Raw genomic sequence first — 22,486 nt, 5'->3', positions numbered from 1 at the left:
AGTCTTGACAATGAAGTCCAAGTCATGTGAATTGGACTTGAACTGAAGCGAAGTTGGAGATCATGATTCATGCAACTATGACGTTTTGTGGCGCAGTTCGGTTGCTGTCGATCTTGGTTCCGTCGCCGCCGCATTCGTGTCCCTCGACAACTACAATTACAACCACAACACCAAGACCAACATCTTCTCTACCTCGATAGACATACAATCCATGTTGTACACCAAGTCCAAGTTTCGCACGCCGCCCTAGAATCCAGTCTATCTTATTCTGCTGTCTGTTTTCCTCTTTCACTAGACTACCTCGCACATCGTTCTGCCGCGCTTTCAACGCCTCCAACCTGAACAATACAGCACGCGTAATCCCACCATGCCAGAAACCGAAGGCGAAGCTGTGCCCATCCAGGCCAAGGGCTCGTGGGCGTCTTTCCTCAAAGTAAGTGATCATCAGCGCACAATCGCAACCTCCCACTAACCCAGCCACAGTCAATCGCCTCGTTCAACGGTGATTTATCCTCACTTACAGCGCCCGCCTTTATTCTGTCGACCCAATCCCTTGTCGAATTTTCCGCATACTGGACCGAGAACACCGGGCTGTTTGTCGCGCCGGCGCAAGAAAGAGATCCTGCCAAGCGCGCCCTTTTAGTGTTGCGGTGGTTGCTTAACACGCTCAAACAGCAATACTACTCTCGGTCGGAGAAACTGGGCTCGGAAAAGAAACCACTCAATCCGTTCTTGGGCGAGCTGTTCCTAGGTCAATGGGACGATGAGCACGGGGTTACGCGCCTCGTCTCAGAGCAAGTTAGCCACCATCCTCCCGTGACAGCCTACTGTATCACCAACGACAAATATCGCATTCGACTGCAAGGATACAACGGCCAGAAGGCCAGTTTCAAGAGTACCATCAACGTCAAGCAGATCGGACACGCCTTGTTGACGCTGTATCCCCCCGGAAGCGACCAGAAAGAGACATACCTCATCACGCTACCTCCGCTGCACATTGAGAGCCTGATCTACGGCGCGCCGTTTGTCGAACTTAGCAAGTACATCCACATCATCTCGAGCAGCGGGTATATCGCCAAGATTGATTTCTCCGGCCGAGGATGGGTATCGGGCAAGAAAAACAGCTTCACCGCGGCGTTGTGGAAACAGGGCGAGGGATCGGAGAAGAACCCGTTGTACACTGCGGAGGGTCAATGGTCGGGCGACTTCACGCTGAAGGAAGGCGATGGCAAGAGAGCAAAGGTGATTGAGACGGTTCGACCGAGTGAAGTCAAGCTGTCGAAACTGCAGGTGGCACCTATTGAAGAACAAGACGTCTTTGAAAGCAGGAGGGCGTGGCAGAAAGTTGCCCGCAGTATCGAAAAGGGCGACATGGACGCTACAGCACACTACAAGTCTCGGATTGAAAATGCGCAACGAGCATTGCGCAAGAAGGAACAGGACGAAAACCGCGAGTGGAAGAGGGTGTTTTTCTCTCAAGCCGACCCCAACGACCAAGATGAGAAGGTGTTTCAGGATCTGGTCAAGGTGGCGACCAACCTGGGCGGCTACAGCTGGGACGGGGTTGCTGCCGACAAGACCGCGGGGATCTGGAGATATGATGAAAAGAAGGCGGCCGAAGCCAAGAAGCCTTTCCACGAAGAAGGGTTGTTGGCCTTGGGCGAGAATCCAGACGGCACTTCTGCGCCAGTGAGTCGAGTGTCGACGAACTCGAACCAGAGTGGGAATCCCAATGCGCCTGGCAGTGGTTGAGAGGACGACAAACAAGGCTTGATACAGTATGTAAGGACAAACGGGCCATAGCAACGCAACCAGACGTGATGACTCGAAGATGCAACGCGCGTATAGACGTACGACTCTGTATTATTAGGTAGTTTTAATTTGAGCTTGCCGATTGAGCGGCATTGATTTGCTTCCATTTTCAAATTGTAAATGCCTGGACAGCACTTGAACCGAATTGGTTCGGGTCAGCCTGGTCTGTTCAAGTTGCGGTGTTGCATGACCGGGTCCAACTTGAAGGACTCGGAACGATCAAGAGCCGCCCCCACTGTTTGTCGCTGATTGGCCATAAATCCAGGGGTCTCCGGATCTTTGCAAACCGTGATCCGGATTATGTCAGCCGGTTGCTTAAACTCACCGACAGCGAGCACTCTACAACTGTATACGGGTTTTTATATCCAAGTCAACTGCCAAAGTTTCTATCGTCAAGACTACCAATTTCGTTTGCTACGCGCACCGTCTCTATGTCTTGTCTGCGAGATGGCGTGTGGATGCAGCGAGAGCGCGCAGCAAAAGATCTCCCCACAAGGCTGCCCCAGACCCCAGGCAAGCTGACGGGCGCAAAGGGAGCCCGATGCAAACCCGGACCGAATGGGGGTCGATCGGTCAACCATCACCACGATGACTCGGATCAGAGACACCGCACCGCTGTCCTCAGAAAACCGCCTGCTCGCTCGTACCAGGAGCCAGACCGCAAATCATAAAGCCTCGCCATTGACAAGTGTGGACTGATGGTCCGCCAGACTGACCCGGACGTGTATCAATCGGCTCCCGTGTCATGTTCAATCCGAGGAGCTGGAACGGGAGACGGAGAGCACTTCAAGTGTAGGTAGGTGATTTCCGAGATGAAAGATAGGTATAAGTATAACTGATACCCTTTGCTCTCTCCATGCCTTTCTTCTCGGTCTCGAACCACACCTACCTTTCATCCCTGATCAGAAAGGCGTGGGTTGATCATTGGGTATTGAATCTGTCTTCTGCCTTTGTGTGTCTTTTCTACACCAACACCAGCCCAATATCAAATAGAGCAAGGCTCACCACAATCACTCCTAACACTCTGCGCTGCGAGGCCCCACTGGCATCTCATGCGACATTGTGGTCCTGGGCCATCCTCACACCTGCGTGCAATACTATCTCACCAAATCAACACACAACACGTGGATCCGTCCTCACTCTAGGATACTACCACCATAATCATAGTCCGAAACACCACCCCACCAGTCCTCTTATCAACAGACACAGCCACTCTACCAATTTCAGTGTCAGCTTCTCTACCAAACCAAAACCAACCATGACATCCTCATCATCTCCACCCTACCACAACCTCACCCTCTACACGGCCCCAACATCCAACGGCATCAAACCCGCCATTCTTCTCGAAGAACTCGGCCTAAAATACGACACCCGTGCAATTGATATCCGCCCACCAAAACTCGAGCAGAAACAGCCGTGGTTTTTGGAATTGAATCCGAATGGCAAGATTCCGGCTTTGACGGATGGCGACTACAGACCGGAAGCCTCCGCAGAGGGTAACAACAACACCGATGTCACCGGCAGTATCGGTTCCAATGGAATCCGCATATTTGAATCCGCAGCTATCATGATCTACCTAGTCGACATGTACGATCCGGACAAAAAGTTTACGTATGAGACTGGCACGAAGGAGTATTATGAGATGTTGAGTTGGTTGATGTTTCATGTTGGTGGAGTGGCGCCTATTCAAGGTAAGCGAACGAAGTGAGCTTAGCGAGCGTGTCGAGGGATGCGAGCAAGCCATGCCCAGCGATGCGCACGCCGAGCACAGCGCACGCAAAGCAAGCCAAGCAAGCAAAGCGATGCCCAACGCCGTGCAGCGAGCAGCGCGAGCGAAAAGAAGTGCCATTTTTGTTCCTGTGCAAACATCCGCCCAATCATGGTTTGTCGTGTATGCTAACATGTCCCTTTTCCCTTTCTAGCCCAAGCAAATTTCTTCCGCGCCATGGCCCCCGTGTATTCCCGCTTCAGCACACAACACTACATTGACGAGACGCGGCGCTGTTATGCAGTCCTCGAGTCGAGACTCTCACATGCCGACTGGCTCGCCGGAAACAAATACACGATTGCAGATATGGCGACTTGGCCGTGGGTCAGGGCGGCGAAAGTGTTTCTGGACATTGATGTCGTGGCGGAATTTCCGGGACTAGAGAGGTGGAAGCAGAGGATTGAGGGGAGACCTGCGATCGAGAGGGCAAGAGGGAATCCTGCTTGTGGTGTGGCGTTGGATGATGGGAAGTTGGAGGGCATTGTTGGGAATATGAAGAAGAGAGTTGATGCTTTGGAGGGGACGGATAAGGATTTGGAGGGGGCCGGGAAGGAGTGGACTTGAAGATCGGAATCGATATAGCTGGTACCCGACAAGTAGTAGTGGCGGTTTCACAATGGATTTCATGATCACAAACAAGTTGGGCATCAAATATCCTACCTATAGTATGAACATTTTACCATTTTCCGTGTCATATCTGTAAAAAAGACCATACGGAGCCCGAGGATGGAACTCATGCTACTGGGAGATGATGTCGCGGCAGAAATACTTGCTACTAGATCTGATTGATTTGGATGGCCAGCCTACCTGCTTTGTCACTTGCAGAGGTACTGGCTGCGCGCTCGGAGGTATTGAGTGTAAATGATATATGTATATGTATATGTACCTAGGTACTATAGGTAGCCATCCCAGATCCTGACTCAAGATCCAGTTCAAACTTGAATCATGAGGATAAAAAGGAGTATCCTCTTAAGCTAATGCGCCCACATGCGCCATGGAGGACTTGAGGACTGCTCATGTCTCTCCTCAGTTCCACTTAGGAACCCTTTTGGGGATACGATCAGAGCAGTTTGGTTTTCCTGTGTATCAACTTATGATCGGGGCTTGCCCAGCTCAGGTCTTGCTGCACCGTCGGGGCGCTGTTACATTGTTATACAGTAAATGCCCGGCAATTTTCTCCGATCGTTGTACATGTACAACCAAATGATTGCTCGAAGCCACCCTGCTGCTGGTTGGCCCATTGACAGTGGGGAAATAGCCGTGAGAGCCTGCTTCCGCGTTGTGGAGCTGTCTGACGAGTTCTGGTATGCAGGCAAACATCAAGGACCTCCCATCTAGGAGGGCGAAGTAGCTCTGGCGACCCTTGGTCTTCGGGTAAACAGATGGAGCATGGTCCGCGCAACGGCATGTTTGTCTGGCCTTCTCCTTGTGATTTCTGGACCACAGTCTTCATGTGTGCCACTCTGTCTCAGGTTTCGCCTTAACATGGTAGCGAACCGGAACTTCAAGAAGCCTAGTAGCGCTCTCTCCTCCAGGCTAAACAGCTCTGGTGAGGAGCATCTACGCAAGACCTTGATGTACACTCAGTGGCTGCGAGAAAACGGGCAGTTGCATACATGCTTCAGAAAAGGTCCTTGGGAAACTTATGCTTCGACGCAACTCCACGGCCTCGGTGTGACATAGATAGTCATTCTCATGAGCAACATGCAATGAGGTTGAAAACTCTTAAGCGTGATAAACACTCGCCTGCACAGACCGGTCCATCAGAATGTTGCCAGGATATTTGCAGTGACTAAGCCTGTCGATTGTTTCTTCACACCAGGACTGGGATTGGAATATGTCGAGTCTCTCTCCGATTCAAAGTCTCCTTTCGGGCAAGTCTCAATCTTTCGACGGTACTTGCTTCGGTCTTGGTAGAGACCATCTCAGGATAACTGGTTTCCACAAAGTCCAAAAACTTTCGTGCTCGCGAAGGCCGGTTTTGTTCCAGCGACAGCTGCGCCGCATCTAGCATAGAGACAAGCAAAGCTTTTTGCACCGACTTGTTGAGCTTCTTCTGCCAGTGCAAGAATCTCTGCTGGAAAGCTGGCTCTGTCACTTTGACCGACAAAGATTCGGCCGACGGCGATGTCGGATGATATATTCGCAAAATGGCTTGATCAAACGGCGACGAGTTGATGCTCAGCCCGAACTTCAACACCGAATCAAAAAGATCCACGGGGATCTGATGGGACTTGCGACGGAGCAAGATACCACGGGCGATTTGTTGCCACGACCGCTTAAAGGGGTCAGACAGTGAGGAGCCCTCAGTCGGGGTCGTTCTACCAGTCTTCAACCGGTATTCACACGCCTGGACGTACTGTTGAGCGGCATCATGGAAAAGGCCCTTGCGCATTGACTCTCTCATCATGAGTGCAACCAGTGTGTCTTCTGCGCGGAGGTACTTCAGGGCACCTGGGGCGGTGGTATCCGAGAGTAGGAAGATCCATTTATCGAATGGTCGTTCATATAAAGTCCGAAGCCATTCCCACACTTCGGCTTCCATTCCATCCAGATACATCACCGGTACAACCGAAGCCAGGGAGTTTCCATTGACCAGGAATTCCTTTTTGTCACCATTGCTCAACGACGTAAACCAGCTGGCCAACCGTGGACCCAACTTTCCATCATTTTGAACCGGCTCTTTCTTTTCTCTCCCTTGCAAGTACTGGATGGAGCAAGATTGGACCAGATGGAAATCGAGTCCTTTTCGAACTAATGCCTCATCAAAGGCCGACACTGCCGCCGCGGCGAGGCCATGGGATGGGACAAAGGTTGTCGACTTTTGACGGAGAAGAGGATGGCTGAGGATTGTGTCTAGATGAGAGTGCGTAGAATGTGTGATTCGCTGAGCAGGATCCGGGATTGATTCGACTTCGGGCGCGGCATCGGCGGCACGTACAGCTTTTGGCGACGGATGCGATTCGTCCAAGTGTTTTTGAAATGCCGACTCTAGCACATTGAGCAGTTGTTTCGACTCTCGAGCGGATCGTGGAGGGAGCGGTGGATGCAGCGCGGCCAGCAGGTTGCGCACGTAGAGGCAGGGGGTGAGTTTCATGTTGCACCGGGTCAAAGCAACAGTCAAGTCGCCGAGGTCGTGAGCTGCGGTCAAAAGAAGCGTTTATGCGTCCATCACTAAGACAACGAGGAGTGACTGCTATGGCCGAGCACGGTATCAGGATGAGGTGTTGGTGTTGGTGATGGCGGGTGATCAGGGCCGTGCACCGAGATTTACGGCCAGTGCAGGTAATAGTGAGGAGGAGTAGTAGTAGTAGCACCTAGGTGAGTAGTAGTAGTGAATTGGTGGAGGTGAGGTCAGTAACAGGCCTCTATAATAATCGCAGCGCAGGCTGGTATGTACTAGTAATCCCTAGTAGTACTGCAGTGCTGTTCCTGTGCCTGGCCTGACTGAACTGAACTGCAGCGCCAGTGACCGCAAGCCTTGGCGCCTGCTACTCCCCGAGTTTGGCAACTTTGGCTGCGTCGTGCAAACTGAACCTGAACTGAACAGACCTTGAAAGGCTGCCTCTTGTATGTCCACAAACCTCTCCATGTCGACTTGACCTCGATTCTTCTCTACTTTTCCTGCTTACACTCTCCTGATCTGTCCTGCAACGACAGACAATACAAGGAGTCGGCTCCTCGGTGCTAGCTGGAGCTCTAATCTCACCCTGCAGTGTTCCTCCCTTCGTCCTGCATTACCTCACCACCATCCTCCAACCTTGAGTAACCCTCATACCATCCTACACCCGTCCACAAATGGCGGAAGTCCAAGCCCGCGGAAGCGGCACACGAGGCCGGGGAGGCTTCAGAGGCGGTAGAGGCGGTTTTCGAGGCGGTCGCAACCCGTCCAGATCACAACACAAAGCGGACAACGAGCAAGAGAACATTCCTCCCTCCTCCTCGCTCGAAGATCAAGGCGAAGTCGGCGAACTGAAGCGGAAATTCGGCGACAAGGTCCCCTTGTTGAAAGAGATCTTGCCGGGATGGAGTGACGAGGATCTTGTTTACGCGCTGCAAGAGACTGACGGCGATGTTGATGCCGCTGTTGACCGGATCTCCAGTGGTACGAAAGCTTCTCAACTATAACTTGAGATGTTGTTTGCTAACTTGTTTTTTCCGCAGGCACGATCTCACAATGGGGCGAAGTCAAGAAAAAGCATCCCAAGCCGAAAGAGACACCTGTAGCATCTACCGAATCTGGGTCTCGAGGTCGCGGACGTGGTGCTTTCGAAGGTCGAGGCAGAGGTCGAGGCGCAGAACGCGGCGCTAGAGGCGGCCGTGGTGCCAAATCTGTTGCAGCACACACAAATGGTACCAAGAAGACGGACGACTGGGACACTGCCGCTACCGCTACCGCCCCAGCTGCTGATGGTGCTGGTGCTTGCTGGGATACTGCACCGGCCAATGGTGAAACCACGACTACGAATGACGATTGGGCAAACGAACCTGGTAAAGATTCTTTGGCATCTCTGCAGACCGAGGAACCTAAGCCTGCATCTGCGGCCGCTCCGAACACGGCGAAGCCAGGTGGATGGGCTGGGTTATTCGCAAAACCAGCTCCGGCACCTCCTAAGAAAGCTCCCGCACCTCCGCCTCCAGCTGCGCAACCCGAACCTGTCCCAGTCGAACCTGATACCCCCGTCGCCCAACAGTCAGCCCCAGTCGAACCTGTCCTACCTCCACCCATCGAACCTGCGCCGAGCGAGGGAGGCCCAAGCGAACTGCCTTCTGCACCCCACTCGGAGACAGGAAAAGATTTGACACCACCCAAAGATGAACTGACCGAGCAGAACCTGGAGAAATTGCCAGATACGTCGCAACCCCATCCATCCGCCACGGCAGCCAGCACCGTTGCCAGTACTCAGGACCCACTCACCGCAACCGAGCCTGCGAAGCCTGCCATCCGGCCAGGCATGTCTGGCTACGCCGCCACAGCTCTCAAGGCGACCAGTGGAAGCAATCGCTCGGCCAGTTACACAAGAAAGGTCATGGAACAACAGGAGGCGGTCGTTATGCCGGGCCATCATGCGGTGGAGAAGGCGGCGGTTCAGTTTGGCAAGTTGGGTCTGGGTAGTCTGGACGATCTCGACGTAGACGAGGACCGAGAGGAGCCAGAGACACGAACTCAGCTTCCAGACGACTCGCCAGCTGCTCCTCGCGCATCGTTGCCACCATCTCTGCCGGAACCTCAGCAAGGCCCATCTGCTCCTATGAGTCACATCCCGACCCAGCCCGCCGCGGATGTCCAAGCAGCCGCCATTGGACGACAGCCCGGCGCTCCAGGTCTCCCTCCTGTTCCTCAACAGCCTCAACAGCCGTCGCCACAATCGTCTTCGGCGTACACGGATCAATTCAGATATGGCCAAGGTCAAAAGCCTTATGATCCTTTCGGCCAGCAACCACCTGCGGCACAGCCTCAAGCACAATCTCAAGAACCCTTTTCCAACCAAGTCCCGACCCAGCCTGGAGCAGCTACGTCACAGAACGACTTTGCCTCCTATTATGGACGTGATGCGTACAACTACTACGGTGCCTATGGACAGGGACAACATGACGCCCAACGTGTTGGAAGCGCCTTCGGTACCACTGCTCCGGAAGCACCAGGCCAATATGCCACTTCTCGACCTCAGCAAGCAATTCCTGGTCAACAAGAGGCCCCGGGTAGCGGTGGCAACACTCCTGCCCCTGCTGTAGCCAGCCATCATGCTGCTCAACCTTCTGGACCAATGCAACAAACCCAAGGACACGGATATCCTGGTTATGGCTACCCCAACGCTTACAATCAACAATATCCTCAATACAGCGCATCGTACATCAACCAAATGAACCACCGTTACGGCTCTAATCGACCCATGTTTGACGATGTCCGCCGTCAAGATAGTGACTACTACGGCAGCCAGTACAACTACGGACAGAACCACTATGGTGGCGGGTACAAGTCCAACATGTATGCCCAGCCTCAGCAAGGGTACTCTTATGAGCAGTCTTCATCTCCTGCCAATGCAGCAAACACTTTTGGTGGTCGCGAGGCAGCAGGCTACGGACGTAGCGGCTCGGCTCAACCATCGGAGGCTCAGCAGAGTGCCGCGGGCAGCACTGGCTTTGGCGGAGTTCCGGATCCGTTTGGTCGTACTTCTTCTGGCTTCGGGCAGACAGCGGCTCAACAACAGCACGGTACGGCTCATTCGAGCGGTGAAGATCCTACCAAGGCGGCTGGACCCAGCCCATCTATGCAAGGTGGTCGTCCCGGTTCTGCCATCAACAGTTTCCCCGGTCATCAAGCTGGAGTCTTGCCTTCGCCTTCGCAACATTCTGGCCAGCAGGCTGCTTTTGCCGGATATCCTCAGTATGGTGGCTTGGGCGCCGTGGGCGGACATCAAAACACTCATCAGAACACGGGATACGGCGGCTATGGCTCCAACACGGGCTTTGGTACCTATGGCGGTTATGGCGGCGGCCGGGGATGGAACACCAGCTATGGCTCAGGCCATTAGAGGTTGGGCCATTGGTTGCAAGGTTCCACATCCACTCAACGACACTAAATGGTTAGGTCGTTTGTTTTTTGCTGCTACTGCTACTGTTACTTTTGTAACCACATGGGGTGGTGGGTCGGAATGGGCAAAGGTCTTATCTTCGGAAAGTCACGGCCGGGCCCAAAGGCAGGACAGAATGTAAAACTTGAACTCTTAGCCAAAAAAGGTTTTGCTTTTTTTAGTCAAAAGGAACGAATGGGATCACAAACATACCTTACGCAGACACACTGGCACATCGTTGTGGTTGTGGACTGGGGAATGGAAATGGAATGGGGGCTCTCTTTCATTTTGCTTTTGCCTTTTCTGGTTCTGGGACTTGAGACGTACCTTGACCTGTACTTGTACAATCAATCAATCAATCAATCAATCAATCAATCAGTGCTATGCTACGTACCTCAGGTATTCTATACTATGCAATGCAATGTAACATACCGTACGGGCCATTGAATGCCGTCATGATTGTGGTACATGCATGGCCTGCACAATCAATCAACACAGTAATGAAGAAACATCCATCCACTCACTATCGGGTACCAAGATGGTATTCTATGCATCTTTGCCTGTCTACTACCACTACCTACCTACTAGTAGATACTTACTTGGCCGATCTAGGTCGGAGATCTGGCAGTTAGGTAGGTACAGTACCTCCATTACTCGGGCATCAAGTATTTTGGGTGTGGCAATCTCTCATCGCATACCAGATTGTTTCTTGGGGCCTTATCACTGGACTTGTAACCACATATACAGTATGACAAAAAGAGAATGGTCAACGTACGAACGACAATATTGCATTGACCATGATGCTCAAACATTTACAAAGACGGAGATCCATCACAATACCAATGCCCGTGGCGAACGGACCACTCCCTGGAAGTCAACCGAAAGAATCAAGAACGAGTACTATGCACTACGGCTCGTCAAGAAAAACACCACAATCCCGGTCCCTCAGCCTTTACTTCTGGAGAAGGGACCCACTGGTTGGTCGGTGACCATGGAGTACGTCGCCGGCACGCCTCTAGATGAGCTTCCAGAGAACATACGCGCAGCAGCAGTTCAAAATGCCGATCGATACATCAACGACCTCGTCTTGCCACAGCTGGCAAAGCTCAAGTCTCGCCGTAGCGGAGCTCTGACTGGAGACGTGATACCACCTCGCCGCGTGATCGAGAGGTACCCCGGGAAGAAATGGACACCTGTCATCAGAACGCAAACTCAATCCTTTGTTTTCTGTCACGGTGACTTGGGCCAACATAATATTCTCTGCGACCCATCGACCGGCAATGTGGTCTCTATAATCGACTGGGAGTATGCAGGATACTACGACCAATTCTTTGAGGGGCGACTGTGGCTGAAGCCATTCCACGAAACGGAGCATGATGACGACGAGACTGCTCTTCTAGAGCGATCTCTGACTGACGAACACTATGAGTGAAACGTTTTGGTTGAAGTAATGAGCAAGACAATAACCAGGCGATGTGAAGCGCCACGGGGTTTGTCAACTGCGAAATCATAGGTAGATAGTACCTAGGTAAGCAACAATATCCACCAGGGGTGATTGTCAAGAACCTACAGTATAGGAAGAGACCTTGCTCAACAATAATAGGTAAGATTTATAACTAGGATGCAGCTTAGCGATGGCTCAGGGATTGCTCAGGGAACGGCAGCTGAGTCGAGGGTAAGCAAAGTGGCAAGCGGCTGGAGAGGTAGGTTTTTATATCCGAGTACCTAGGTAGTATACAAGACGATTTGATCTGATTTGATTTGACTTGATCCGACCCAGGCAGCTACAGTATAGTACTGACCCATTGGCGCCCGGTAGCACGGGGACTCCAAACGACAATGACAATAATGGATAGGTATGATATTACATGTGCGTATTAGGTATATGGGTATTCATTCCGTTTCATTCCATTTACTGGCATCAATTGTTGACGACCTATCCCGGCCACATTGTGCCAGTTGTAGGATGCGAATATTCATTCTTCAGAGACCTTGAACTTCAGTGAACAAACGCTGAACCGAACGGAACCGTAGACACAAAGACCACACTGACACCACGAGTCCCAGGACCGCTAGACATGGTCCCAAAACCGAGAGACGCCGACAGAGACAGATACCGACAATGACAATGACGCCGAGTCCGACACGAACGACTCAGGTACAGCAACACCAAGACCGACACCGACATCGACACCGAAAATGGCAATGACTTCAACACCAAAACCGAACAGAACCTAGCTCCAGCGCCATCTCCAGCTCCAACCGTTGGAAAGGCAGTAGAGAACAATACAGTACAATCGATTACCGTATTTATCTTCTGTTCTGTCTGTTCTTTTCTGTCCACTGTTCGCCCGTCCGTTCCTGTCCGTTCCTGTTCGATCCGTCATCATATAAAATCATCATTCATCATGCTCAAATCATGACTCGCTTGTGCTTGACCAGCCCCCATTGTTCGGGCAGCAGCATTCCATAACAACGAATCAGTCGCCCTTTGAGCCAGAGACAGCCGTAGCAGCAGCAGCAGCAGTTCTTCTTTCCTCATCATCCACAAACCCATCAATCAAACCCAACGCCATACCCACGACTCTGTACACAGCCACCACCAACCGCCAGATCGACGTGACCAGATACCAAACCAACTGCAGTGGCAGCGCAACAGCACTGGCAACACCTACACCAGCACTCAAATCATTTGCCCCAAATGTCCATCGCCACAACATGGTGGGCAGAACAAAAGGGAACTCGGGCTCCGGTTGAGCCGGCCATACGTACCGTTCGGCATATAGAGGGTGACAATAAATCTCGCAGAGGGTGCATTCGGTGAGGTACCATGTCCAGATGGCAATTGTCAACCAGCCTAGCCAGGTGGGACGGGGCAGTGGAGAAAAGAGGGTAGCTGCCCAGCTGCTGCTGCCGCGATTCTTGCTGTTGTTGTTCCGAGGGTAGAACAGGAGTGGAATGGGAATGGTAAAGGTTGAATAAGACATTGGAAACCATGAGTTCGAGAGAGACTCAGAATCGTACGCGTAGTCAATCAGAGGACGGTGGTGGCCGCCTTCCTTGCACACAGCGCACTGCTGCTGCTCGCCTGAACCCTGTTGTGATAAGTCTGGAGCTGGGCTATGCGACACTCTTTGCTCGAGTCGGGAAATGCCCTTGCGCGCTTCGTGCAGGTTCGTCATCAGCCGTTGCATCCTTGAGGTCAGGTGTCCAATGAAAGCCATTTCGGCACTGGTCGAGTCTTCGGCCTGCTCCATCTTTCTCTGCTGTAGCATTTCGTCTTCGGCGCCTGTCTTGATCAGACTCGTCAAATCGGCTGTAATGTCGGCTGCGTCAGTCAAAAGATCTTCAAATGACGCGATTGTCGCGTCGCCCAGGTTGAGTGTGTCGTCGCGATCGGTAATGTCGCGTGAAACTAGTCGTTTCCGCTTCGCTTCGTTCAACACGTTGGTGAGGGCGCTGGGTGGTATGAACACGGCCGCATTGGCAGATGCTTGAGTCTGAGGGTCTGGCGTTTTGCCTTCGCTTTTGTCCTGCTCGTTATGCTCTTGCTCGGATCGCTTATTTGGCAACTCGCTATCCTCGTCCACTGATCCTACCTCGGCCGCCGCCGAGATAATATCCTTTGTAAGATCTTCAGTGACTTCCTCGATGGTGTTGGGAAACGATTGAGACTGCATACGATCCCCGTTGGTCAACGGGGTGTCGATCCAAGCTCCTGCGTTGACATGAGGCGTCTCCATGTATTTGGACACCCTTGACGCCGTCCGTTTCTGAGTCTTCACTGTCTCGGGGAGGATGGTGTCAGTCCAGGCACCTACGACTTTTGGTGTTTCTGCCACCGGCTTGCTGCTGGCACGCTGGTTTTCGACCGGCTCTCGTTGCGGCGACTGTTCCCTTGTATCCATCCCAGCGTCCGGTATCGTGTCGCCCTCCTCTGCCTCAGCAGCACTTTGAACTTGGTTCTGTTGAATCAGCTCTTCCAGAACAGAACTCGACCTCGGGGTGGTACTTGCTGCGCGTGCAAGCCTTTGCAGGTGATCAAGTGAGCTATGTGACTGACTGGCCGACCTGTGGGAAGATTTGGACCTTTCAGTGTTACCACTGGGTTGCCGATTGACCAGTACAGGCGTATCCGGCATTGGCCCTTCTGTTTGCCCTGGTTTGTTGATAGGTTCAACTTCACCATTACCTGGAGTGTCCGGTATCTGCGCTTCGGTCTTCCTGCGATCGACAGGACTTAGTGAAGAAGAGCTCTTGCGCACCCTCATGCTAGGATCCTTCACTTGAATCTCGTCTAGTCGGTTTGTGGTGACCGCCTGTCTCGCCAAGTCTTCGATCTCCTTTTCCTTCCAAGAGTCGCTGGGAGGAGGCCGGCTCCTAACCGGCGGGCTTTCCGAAACTTGAAATGAAAGACCGGTAAAGTCGTTTTCCCACTTGCGTACCCTATCTACCGAGCTATGATGATGTGATGACACCGGTTTTGGCGGAGTGTCCTGAGGAGTTGAACTTTGTTCAATAGACTGTTCAACAGAGGGTAGCGGGACATCTGCTGCTGCAGCTGCCCAGTCAACCTGTGATTCATTGTCATGGACGGTTTCAGACTTTTTCGCCGCCCGTCGTTCTGCCGTTTTATGCCGCCATTTCCCGAGGAATGAGAGTGTCACAGGCTTGATGCTCCCGTCTAGGTTTCGCGTGGATTCAGGAACAGGCTCTGACACTACAGAAGACGCGCTCCCAGTAATGTCGCCGTTCCCGTGTTTTTCATTCTCGTTGGGCTCGTAAGGAGCTCCGTAAGGGCGAGAGTGTCCATTCGCGCGAGAAAAAGCGACCAGCCGAGGTGCTGGGGCCGCTGGCAATTCTGGCTCAGTTTCCGGGGCCGGTTTCCGTCGATTAGCCTTGCTAAATGCCACCACTCGCTCCCTCTCCCTAAGTTCTGGAGGCGTATCACTTCCATCATCCTGAGATGGAACGCGCTTGTGAGCACCGGCCTTTGTTGCTCGACTGAAAGCTTTGATTCGCTTCTGTGGAGTCGACTCCGCGCTTGTGTCAGAGTAGGCTTTCGGAAAAGCATTCGCTTTGTCGGATATAGGGTTGTTGAAAGTTATAGGGCCCCGGTTGGCCACACTGGCGATATCATGGCGACGGCCGTTGGTCATTGGAGTGCTGTTCTGGCCTTTGGGACTGTGCGTGAAGTCGAGCGGTATCCGGCTTTGCCGTAGCTTGTCCAGCCGGGCGCGATCTTTGGCCCGGTCGAAGGCGTGAGGCGTCAGTTTCGCGGCAATTACTCTATCCGCCATTTGATTCTGGGCAAAGTCCAAGGTCGGTGGCGCGGAGTTGCTTTCGAGCCCATTATCCAGCCCGTTCTGAGTCCCGACCTCGCTTTCGGCCGGCACCGGTGTAGTCTCTCGCGACTGGCGCTGTTGATTTGCATGTTGGGCCTCCCCAGCACCGTGCGTAGAATGGGTGCCAACATCCACATCCGACTCCAACGTGTCTTGAGGGCCGTTTTCAAGCTCGTCCTCATCCGTGTCCAGTTCCCTCTCAGTGGCGGCCAGATCCTCCTCGTCCGCGATTCGCTGGTACACGTCCGTCATTCCCGCCGGTGGGCTTGAATACTCCTCCGCCGTAGGGCTTGCTACACCCAGACCATGGCTGGATTGTGGAGGAGTAGATGGGTCGTCCGGCTGGCGGGAGTTTGGCTCTGGACTTTTCTTCCTGGTCAACGTCGGCGACGGTTGTAGGCGTCGGGCTGATCGCGCCGCCGTGTACTCTGCCAATGAAGACCGCTTTGACTTGTTTCCCCGGTCTTTTGTGTGTTGCAGCGCCTTTCCGGCACCGAGGGCGCGTCGAGGTTTGGCTCCGCTGCTGACCTTCTGCGGGCTCGGAGACGGAATCAGTGAATCGTCAGCAATGAGGCTGTCGGTGAAGAAGTCATCACTTGGCGGCTGTTTGCCCAGCGACGGGAGCCGGCCATGGCGCCGGGCAGTGGAGGCCGTGAAGAGCGGGTTGTTTTCTTTGTTTCGAGACATGGCGCGTCGAGTCGCATTGGTGGAATGGTCGGCGTCTGCGTTACTACCTGACACAGCTTCTGCAAGATAGTCGACACATGGTTGGATTTGACACTTGTATTTCCGGAGCACACGCGTGCATACCAGGTATTCCACCCAGGTGCTTATGCAAGGGGAATGTGAACACGGGAGGAACAGTTGACATCGTGCTGCAAGATGGACTTGTACACTGACTGGCATCACCGTGTTACATAATCAAAGATGGAAAACTGCAGATGCTCGCATGCGGTTAGTTCACCCCGGCCCGACCATGCCGCTTTTAAGACCCCGTCACCCGCTGCAGCGCAAAACGCGGAGTTTGTACAGCAACAGCTACGACCTCCACGACTCATCACCCTCGAAGGATCGAACAGACGGAGCAGCTATTGTTTGCCGGAGAGTGTGTGAAATCTCGCATTAGAGGAGGTACGTGACTGGAGCGCAAACTATCTCGCAAAGATTCTTCTTTGTGCGACATCGAGAAGTTCCTCTTCGTGCCCAATTATGACGCTTCTGGAGATGCCATCAGCGACGTAATAGGTAAGCCTACTGCGCTCGTTTTCTCGTTGGTTTGCCTTGTTCAACGTGCGTACTTTCATCTTTCTCCTTTGCGGTTACCTGACATACCAGGTAAGCTCGGGGAAAGCAGCTGTGAGATCTATCAACTCTGTGGTGCAATTGCCAATTGTCCAATTTTCCTTTTCAGCAGCTCTCCCTCCCCTCAACTCCCGCATCAGATCTGCTCCAACAAGGCTGGTACAATCAGTTGAATAGGTACTTTGTCATCGGTGCGTAGGTAAGAAGCCAGGGATGCAAGTAACGCTTGCTGCCATTTGCTCATCAGCGATGTAACATGTCACGAGATTGCCCGAAAAATCGTCAATCCGATCCACCTTGCTGTTCACGAGCTTCAAGAGGTACTGCAGTTGTCCCTCGTCTGAGACGGTTTTCCGGCACCATTCTTCGTCAATGTTCATGCCATCAACCAGCTGTTCAAGGCGAATTTGATACATGTCATCCCCGTCGCGGAAAAAGAGTAGGCACAGGTATTGAACAAATGACGGAAGAGTCGGTATTGGAATACGTTTGATTTCTTCGACTGAGACATAACTGAGTATGTGATCGCTGTAAAATGCTTCTCTGCGATGGGCCGCACTTTCAAGGACCTCTGATTTCCTAAAGCCTATTCCTAGATCACTGAGTAGAACGATGGGAGTCTGATGCTGTTTGGCGTACAAGAACCGAGGACAGTCATGTTTGTATTTAGTGTACAGGTCGGGAGTTCTGCGAGGTAGTCGTTCGAAAAGAGGAGAGGAACTCAGCGCCAGCTCCGCCGCGCGGAATTGAGAGCTGGGGATGCAGATCTCGATATCCTGTAACACATTAGAATTCCGCGAGGATAGGGGTGTAAAGGATAGCAACATGTAAAATGCAGGGTACATTGTAGTAGTTGAGTACCAGTTCACCAACGACGACAGTGGCTACGCCGGAACTCTTCAGCACATCCAGCGCCGTCTGCAGCCCATCTACGCTCATATTGATCTGCCGCGTAATTAGTAGACGAAAAGAATACCGTATTATCGACGTCGTTATTATTCTAGGTCAATAGTGAGGTTCCTATCTTAGGTGCTAATGTAAGGGTCTTGGTAGTGGGGTATCGGAGCCGCCTGCTTACAACAAAAACACAGATCTACCATTACGCCAACTAGCTACTCAACTTCAACAACCCAATGTCGTAATATATCCTCACCGTAATTCAACCGAAATATTGTGTACATGGCTGAGCAATCTAGGTAAGATTTCTGAAGCGGCGGGGGCTCAAGCCACTTCACGTCGGTCGTGGCTGCCTCTAATGATTATAACCGCTAAAGCTTTTCTCCGATAGTCAGCCATGATTTTCGGTTACAGTCCATCTCGCGGTAACCTGCTTCTCTTTCAGTGTTGACTTTCACAGTCACGATTGCTTTTGACGCGTCGCTTGCATAACATGCAATGGCCAGTAACGAGCATAATAATGGTCGCATTGTATACTCTCCGTATGCGCCACCGTCGCATCCTGAGAAATCCCAACTGTGCCCGCCCTCTGAACATATTCACATCAAACACCCCGGCAGCGACAGCACCCTCTTCACACTTCCTCGTCTGGACAGCGGCGGTATCCATCACGAGACGGTGAGGACTGCGTGTGCCATTCTCGATGACAACAGATGGGATGGTTTTCTCACTTTGGACAAGCACGGTGAACATCCAGTCCCCAAAGCAGAAACGATCCTAAGAGCGAAAATATATTATTTTCATACGTCCTGGCCGCTGAACGGTAAATACATCCTCTGAATTACTATTGTGTACCTAATTGGAAACAGATTTAGGCTACGCAGTCACTCCCACGTTTGAACACTGGCGCTTTCCACATGACAATCTCCCTCCCTCCTGGCGCGATATCGCATCCTTCAAGCAGACATCCCGACCGGAGAGCGACAACTATTGCCGTATAACGCAATTCGAGGACGGTGTTGAGGATGCACACTTGGTGCCGAGCGCCGAAAGGCAATGGTTCAACAACAACATGACGGCATACATTGATTCGACGAGGGCAGATAAGCTCAAGGACTCAGACAATCGCGTCCGTCTACGAAGTGATGTCCATAGCGTCTTCGATGCTAAGCGCTTTGCCATCGTACCTATCGACGGGCGCCTAGTCGTCTACTGCATGAATACTAAGCTTGGTTCGCAAGTCGAACGCCTTTATCACGGTGTCGAACTGCACAGAATCCGTGACTCGGGCTATCTCGGCCACTTTCTACTCGCACGGTTCGCTTATACGGTTTTCGAGCGTCTACGAGCATGGTTGGAATCAAACACTTCGAGGAAGCTACGCCTTCGTGTGGATAATGCAACAAGAGTCGAGATTTGCAGCCCGGAACGTTGCTGGCGATTCGCCCAGTATACAGCATATCAGGGCAAGTCTCGCAGTGTCAGTCCGAAGAAGCGTCCACATCCCGATGCTGGAGCAGCCGTGGATAGCGATGATGAATGCCAGTGGGTAGAAGCAGAGTTCCGAGGCCGCAAAAGACGTCGAGATGATCCAGAAGTGACACAGCGCCGGAAGCGCTGAGCTGACCTGAAACAGATAGGTTCCGCGTCATGAGGTCCGTCCTTCCGTCACAGGCGCCTATTTGGATCAGAACGGTCACTGCCATAAGGAATGCCACACACCTTCGAATTGTTATGCCGAAGCCAGTAGACATGGCAGTACTGCAGACAAGGTAAGTCGTCTTCGGAAACCAGGACTACCGCCACAAAAACAACGCCGTTCCTCTTGCAGGTTGGTGTAAGGATGGAATGACTGCAAATGCGGTCATCATAATATCTAAAGGGTATATCACCATATCCGCAACAAGAGACGTTCCTTAGTCGGACGAGTCAAACGAACTGATAGGTCCGGCAGGGGGAGATCCTCCTCTTTTCGATCCTATGCTTTAAGCATCTGTACTATACAGCAACACAAAAAGTACCACTAGGTCGAGGGGCAGGTATCCCCTTCTGTTGCCATGTCCTTCCATCATGGGACGTAGACAACAACACGCTCGATCCCGACGTGCCCAAGCTCAATTCCTGTCTTCCATTCAATCAGTTGCAGGTTCAACCAGCCATCATCCAGCAGAAAGATATCTCCACCTCTCTCGGGCCTCGCTCTCCCTCCTTTCCTTTTCCTCCTGACTGACCAATTCGACTCCGGCGGCGATCCTCTGGTCTCTGGCCTCCAGGACGCTCTTCACTTTCCATGCCATGACGGCCATTGCCGCATACATGACAGCACTGACCAACTGTAGCGCGACCATGGCGTCCCAGATACCCGCCTTCCCACCGGTGCCGGCAGGACACTCGTCCCGCTGCAACGAACCTTTGTTGTTGTTGCCAGACCGACCGGCGCAAGAGCCGATGAAGACAAGCGCACTGACGAAAAGTAAGGCCGACAGCGTCGCCGAGAACCACAACGCCAGCCGCGGCGGGTTCACCCGTGCCAGGACGTGTAAGTGCAGCGAGGGGATTGTGTTGAAGAAACAGAGGCCCGGGACGATCAGGGGCTGGATGACCTGGGCGCTAGCAAACACATCAGTACTGGATCGTAACGGAAAAAAACAATTTCTCTTTTCACAATTGTGGACCTAGCCCGCACTCCACAAACCCAGGAAAACATGTGCATATCATGTATCACGCATCATGCATCATGAGCTCTGCTGCGCCATGCTGTACTCCCCAGCGTTGCCAGTGTGCAATGGCCGTGCAAGGGCAAAAATGACATGGCGATAAATTTGATGGCATGTTTCTGTCAAACCCAAGCGACAGGACGATTCAATCCATATAAATACATATACATACAAATTCAACTCGGTCTTCATCGACGAGATCCACACGGCCCCCAAAGCGATCTCAATCATACTGAGCACCGCCAGCGTGAGAACTATCCAGGGCCCGTAGCCGGTCCATTTCGACGCCCGTTTCCACCGCGGATCGCCTTTGAACGATGCGTCTGCGAGTCCTTGGATGCCTAGCATTCTTGCAGCATCTGAACTAGACTAGGTTGTCCGAAGAGGCGATGTTGCCGTCGAAAAGTCCAAGTCCGGCGTTCGGTCGTCCCCAGAAACAAAATCAAAACGAACAACTGAAGGCTGGGCTACCGAAAGATTTCGCGTTGGTTGTATCGTATTGGTTCAGTTGTGTGTCCAGTCTGCGCGGAGCAACGAGGACAAGGCTGGTCACGAGGGCTGGAGTGGGCTCAATCGTACAGAGGCTCTGCGTTGTTAAAATGGCGTAGTTGTTGTACAGTACATCCTACCGTACTGTGTAGTATCTTAGACAATCGACGATTGGAATTGTTCCTGCGGAATGAAACCAAATCACAATCACCCCGACAAAGAACAATGAGAAATTTGGTTCCACTTCAAGTTTGAAAAAAAGGACATCGACGCCCTTCAGTTTCAAACTTGAAGGCCGCGCTATCTTCGAGTTCAGGCCGCCTGCCTTGCCACTGGCAGTGTAAGGCTTGCCCCTCATTCCAAAGCCAAAGACTAAAGTTACCGATCCGTCACAGCCGTGGGAGGTCACATTGATGATGAGAGGTAGACGGGGGCGGCGGGTAGGCGGCAGCAGTAGCATGTCCATCTCCATACTAACCCCAGGTCCCCAGCCTAATAAGAGCCCCAGGTCTTGCGCCGCTGTCGTGGCGGGAGGCCCGGAATCGCGTACCATGACACCATGATCTTCGAGAAGGCTACCGCTCCCGTTCTAAGTAGGGAGAGAAGATCCCTGAAGCTTGTAGCTGTGCTTATACAACTTTGGTGAGAATTCCAACGCGTATACAGGCCGATGGAGCAAGGGACCGAGAATCTCATCTTCTTGCCGTTCATCTTTCAATAGCCATATGTCTAGGTACATAAAGCTACACTGGCAGCATGTATACTACCCTTGTTTCAAGCTCAAACTCGATGTTCGAATCCAGAAATAAAACTTCCCTGCTTAATCTCCAACGGCTTCTCCAGCAACGGACTGATTTTGCCCACGACGGACTGAAAATGTTCGGTTTTGGTGTGCCCCTCGTGCGCCTCGATGTTTTTGTACCTGCAGTGTTAGAAAACATCAGTATATCAGTGCTAATATAGTAGGCGGATATACTAGGTCGGCATTGCCTACGTTTCTACAAAGACGATTTCTTTCTCGGTCCGGAATGCATAGTAGGTCAGGACGTCGGGTTCGGTAGCTTCAACTTTCTTCGTGAGTTCTGTGACTGCGGCTGCAACCTATGTTTTGTAGTTCCACAATATCAGATCCCGGTATCTGGTACATGTCTGGGTCGGATCGGTACAGAACAGACATACTTCGTCGAACTTGTCAGCCTTGGGGTAGAAGGTTGCAACGAGGTGGACGTGGCCCGGCGCCATGGTGGAAGGATTCAAATTTCAAGTGTAGGTGGTTGATGGAGGTCGATCAGCTGGATTCGAGGTGTCTTGAATGTCAGATCAGAGCTACTGTCCGGAGTGCTCGTAAAAATCTGGTTTTGGTTAAAGTGTTGTTCGCTAAAGATGAGATACATAATAGACAATTTGGTCATGCCGCTGTGGGCCGATGGATGACATAGCTGCAGCCCCGTTTTATTATTTTCCTGCCTCTTCGGGTTTTGGTCGGCTGGTTCAAACGAACTTCGAACTAATGAAAGATGCACCGATGGCACGATGTGCTAAGTCCAAGTAGGTTCTTAGGTACAGTGTCTTGGTACATTA

General features: G+C 52.3%; 10 protein-coding genes across 10 annotated transcripts; 5 read left to right on the top strand and 5 right to left on the bottom strand.

Moving 5' to 3' along the window:
- The first annotated feature begins 74 nt into the window (after positions 1 to 74).
- HMPREF1120_09132 (uncharacterized protein) lies at positions 75 to 1,913 on the top strand. Its single transcript, XM_009163409.1, has 2 exons — positions 75 to 433; positions 484 to 1,913. Exons 1-2 carry the CDS (start codon positions 368 to 370, stop codon positions 1,750 to 1,752), a joined length of 1,335 nt encoding a protein of 444 aa, XP_009161657.1. The 5' UTR covers positions 75 to 367; the 3' UTR covers positions 1,753 to 1,913.
- Positions 1,914 to 2,176: 263 nt separating this feature from the next.
- Positions 2,177 to 4,269, top strand: HMPREF1120_09131 (glutathione S-transferase). The gene is made up of 2 exons (XM_009163408.1): positions 2,177 to 3,503; positions 3,735 to 4,269. The coding sequence occupies exons 1-2, from the start codon at positions 2,669 to 2,671 to the stop codon at positions 4,142 to 4,144; spliced, it is 1,245 nt and encodes a 414-aa protein (XP_009161656.1). The 5' UTR covers positions 2,177 to 2,668; the 3' UTR covers positions 4,145 to 4,269.
- Positions 4,270 to 5,393: 1,124 nt separating this feature from the next.
- Positions 5,394 to 6,677, bottom strand: HMPREF1120_09130 (uncharacterized protein; the record flags this gene model as incomplete). The annotated part of the gene is made up of 1 exon (XM_009163407.1): positions 5,394 to 6,677. One exon carries the CDS (start codon positions 6,675 to 6,677, stop codon positions 5,394 to 5,396), a length of 1,284 nt encoding a protein of 427 aa, XP_009161655.1.
- Positions 6,678 to 7,378: 701 nt separating this feature from the next.
- Positions 7,379 to 10,116, top strand: HMPREF1120_09129 (uncharacterized protein; the record flags this gene model as incomplete). The annotated part of the gene is made up of 2 exons (XM_009163406.1): positions 7,379 to 7,685; positions 7,745 to 10,116. 2 exons carry the CDS (start codon positions 7,379 to 7,381, stop codon positions 10,114 to 10,116), a joined length of 2,679 nt encoding a protein of 892 aa, XP_009161654.1.
- Positions 10,117 to 10,903: 787 nt separating this feature from the next.
- Positions 10,904 to 11,587, top strand: HMPREF1120_09128 (uncharacterized protein; the record flags this gene model as incomplete). Its single annotated transcript, XM_009163405.1, has 1 exon — positions 10,904 to 11,587. One exon carries the CDS (start codon positions 10,904 to 10,906, stop codon positions 11,585 to 11,587), a length of 684 nt encoding a protein of 227 aa, XP_009161653.1.
- A 1,048-nt stretch (positions 11,588 to 12,635) lies between these two features.
- HMPREF1120_09127 (uncharacterized protein) lies at positions 12,636 to 16,187 on the bottom strand (the record flags this gene model as incomplete). The annotated part of the gene is made up of 1 exon (XM_009163404.1): positions 12,636 to 16,187. The coding sequence occupies one exon, from the start codon at positions 16,185 to 16,187 to the stop codon at positions 12,636 to 12,638; it is 3,552 nt and encodes a 1,183-aa protein (XP_009161652.1).
- Positions 16,188 to 16,987: 800 nt separating this feature from the next.
- HMPREF1120_09126 (uncharacterized protein) lies at positions 16,988 to 17,741 on the bottom strand (the record flags this gene model as incomplete). Its single annotated transcript, XM_009163403.1, has 2 exons — positions 16,988 to 17,578; positions 17,646 to 17,741. 2 exons carry the CDS (start codon positions 17,739 to 17,741, stop codon positions 16,988 to 16,990), a joined length of 687 nt encoding a protein of 228 aa, XP_009161651.1.
- Positions 17,742 to 17,912: 171 nt separating this feature from the next.
- Positions 17,913 to 22,369, top strand: HMPREF1120_09123 (uncharacterized protein). The gene is made up of 4 exons (XM_009163400.1): positions 17,913 to 17,998; positions 18,091 to 18,522; positions 18,569 to 21,345; positions 21,397 to 22,369. Exons 2-3 carry the CDS (start codon positions 18,198 to 18,200, stop codon positions 19,318 to 19,320), a joined length of 1,077 nt encoding a protein of 358 aa, XP_009161648.1. The 5' UTR covers positions 17,913 to 17,998; positions 18,091 to 18,197; the 3' UTR covers positions 19,321 to 21,345; positions 21,397 to 22,369.
- HMPREF1120_09125 (uncharacterized protein) lies at positions 19,859 to 20,764 on the bottom strand (the record flags this gene model as incomplete). The annotated part of the gene is made up of 2 exons (XM_009163402.1): positions 19,859 to 20,309; positions 20,589 to 20,764. The coding sequence occupies 2 exons, from the start codon at positions 20,762 to 20,764 to the stop codon at positions 19,859 to 19,861; spliced, it is 627 nt and encodes a 208-aa protein (XP_009161650.1).
- On the bottom strand, positions 21,686 to 22,147 carry HMPREF1120_09124 (uncharacterized protein; the record flags this gene model as incomplete). The annotated part of the gene is made up of 3 exons (XM_009163401.1): positions 21,686 to 21,827; positions 21,900 to 22,006; positions 22,085 to 22,147. The coding sequence occupies 3 exons, from the start codon at positions 22,145 to 22,147 to the stop codon at positions 21,686 to 21,688; spliced, it is 312 nt and encodes a 103-aa protein (XP_009161649.1).
- Positions 22,370 to 22,486: the final 117 nt, after the last annotated feature.

The sequence above is a fragment of the Exophiala dermatitidis genome (genome assembly GCF_000230625.1).
Source record: "Exophiala dermatitidis NIH/UT8656 unplaced genomic scaffold supercont1.8, whole genome shotgun sequence".
NCBI classification, from domain to species: domain Eukaryota; kingdom Fungi; phylum Ascomycota; class Eurotiomycetes; order Chaetothyriales; family Herpotrichiellaceae; genus Exophiala; species Exophiala dermatitidis.
This window is presented reverse-complemented; position numbering and strand designations above follow the sequence as displayed.

What these genes read in the sequence shown, in the direction of transcription:
- HMPREF1120_09132 (XM_009163409.1), top strand. Translation starts at nt 368, where the DNA reads ATGCCAGAAACCGAAGGCGAAGCTGTGCCCATCCAGGCCAAGGGCTCG. An exon ending in CGTGGGCGTCTTTCCTCAAA is followed by an intron (nt 434 to 483) that starts GTAAGTGATCAT and finishes ACCCAGCCACAG; the next exon opens with TCAATCGCCTCGTTCAACGG.
- HMPREF1120_09131 (XM_009163408.1), top strand. Translation starts at nt 2,669, where the DNA reads ATGCCTTTCTTCTCGGTCTCGAACCACACCTACCTTTCATCCCTGATC. An exon ending in TGGAGTGGCGCCTATTCAAG is followed by an intron (nt 3,504 to 3,734) that starts GTAAGCGAACGA and finishes TTCCCTTTCTAG; the next exon opens with CCCAAGCAAATTTCTTCCGC.
- HMPREF1120_09123 (XM_009163400.1), top strand. Translation starts at nt 18,198, where the DNA reads ATGGCCAGTAACGAGCATAATAATGGTCGCATTGTATACTCTCCGTAT. An exon ending in TACGTCCTGGCCGCTGAACG is followed by an intron (nt 18,523 to 18,568) that starts GTAAATACATCC and finishes AATTGGAAACAG; the next exon opens with ATTTAGGCTACGCAGTCACT.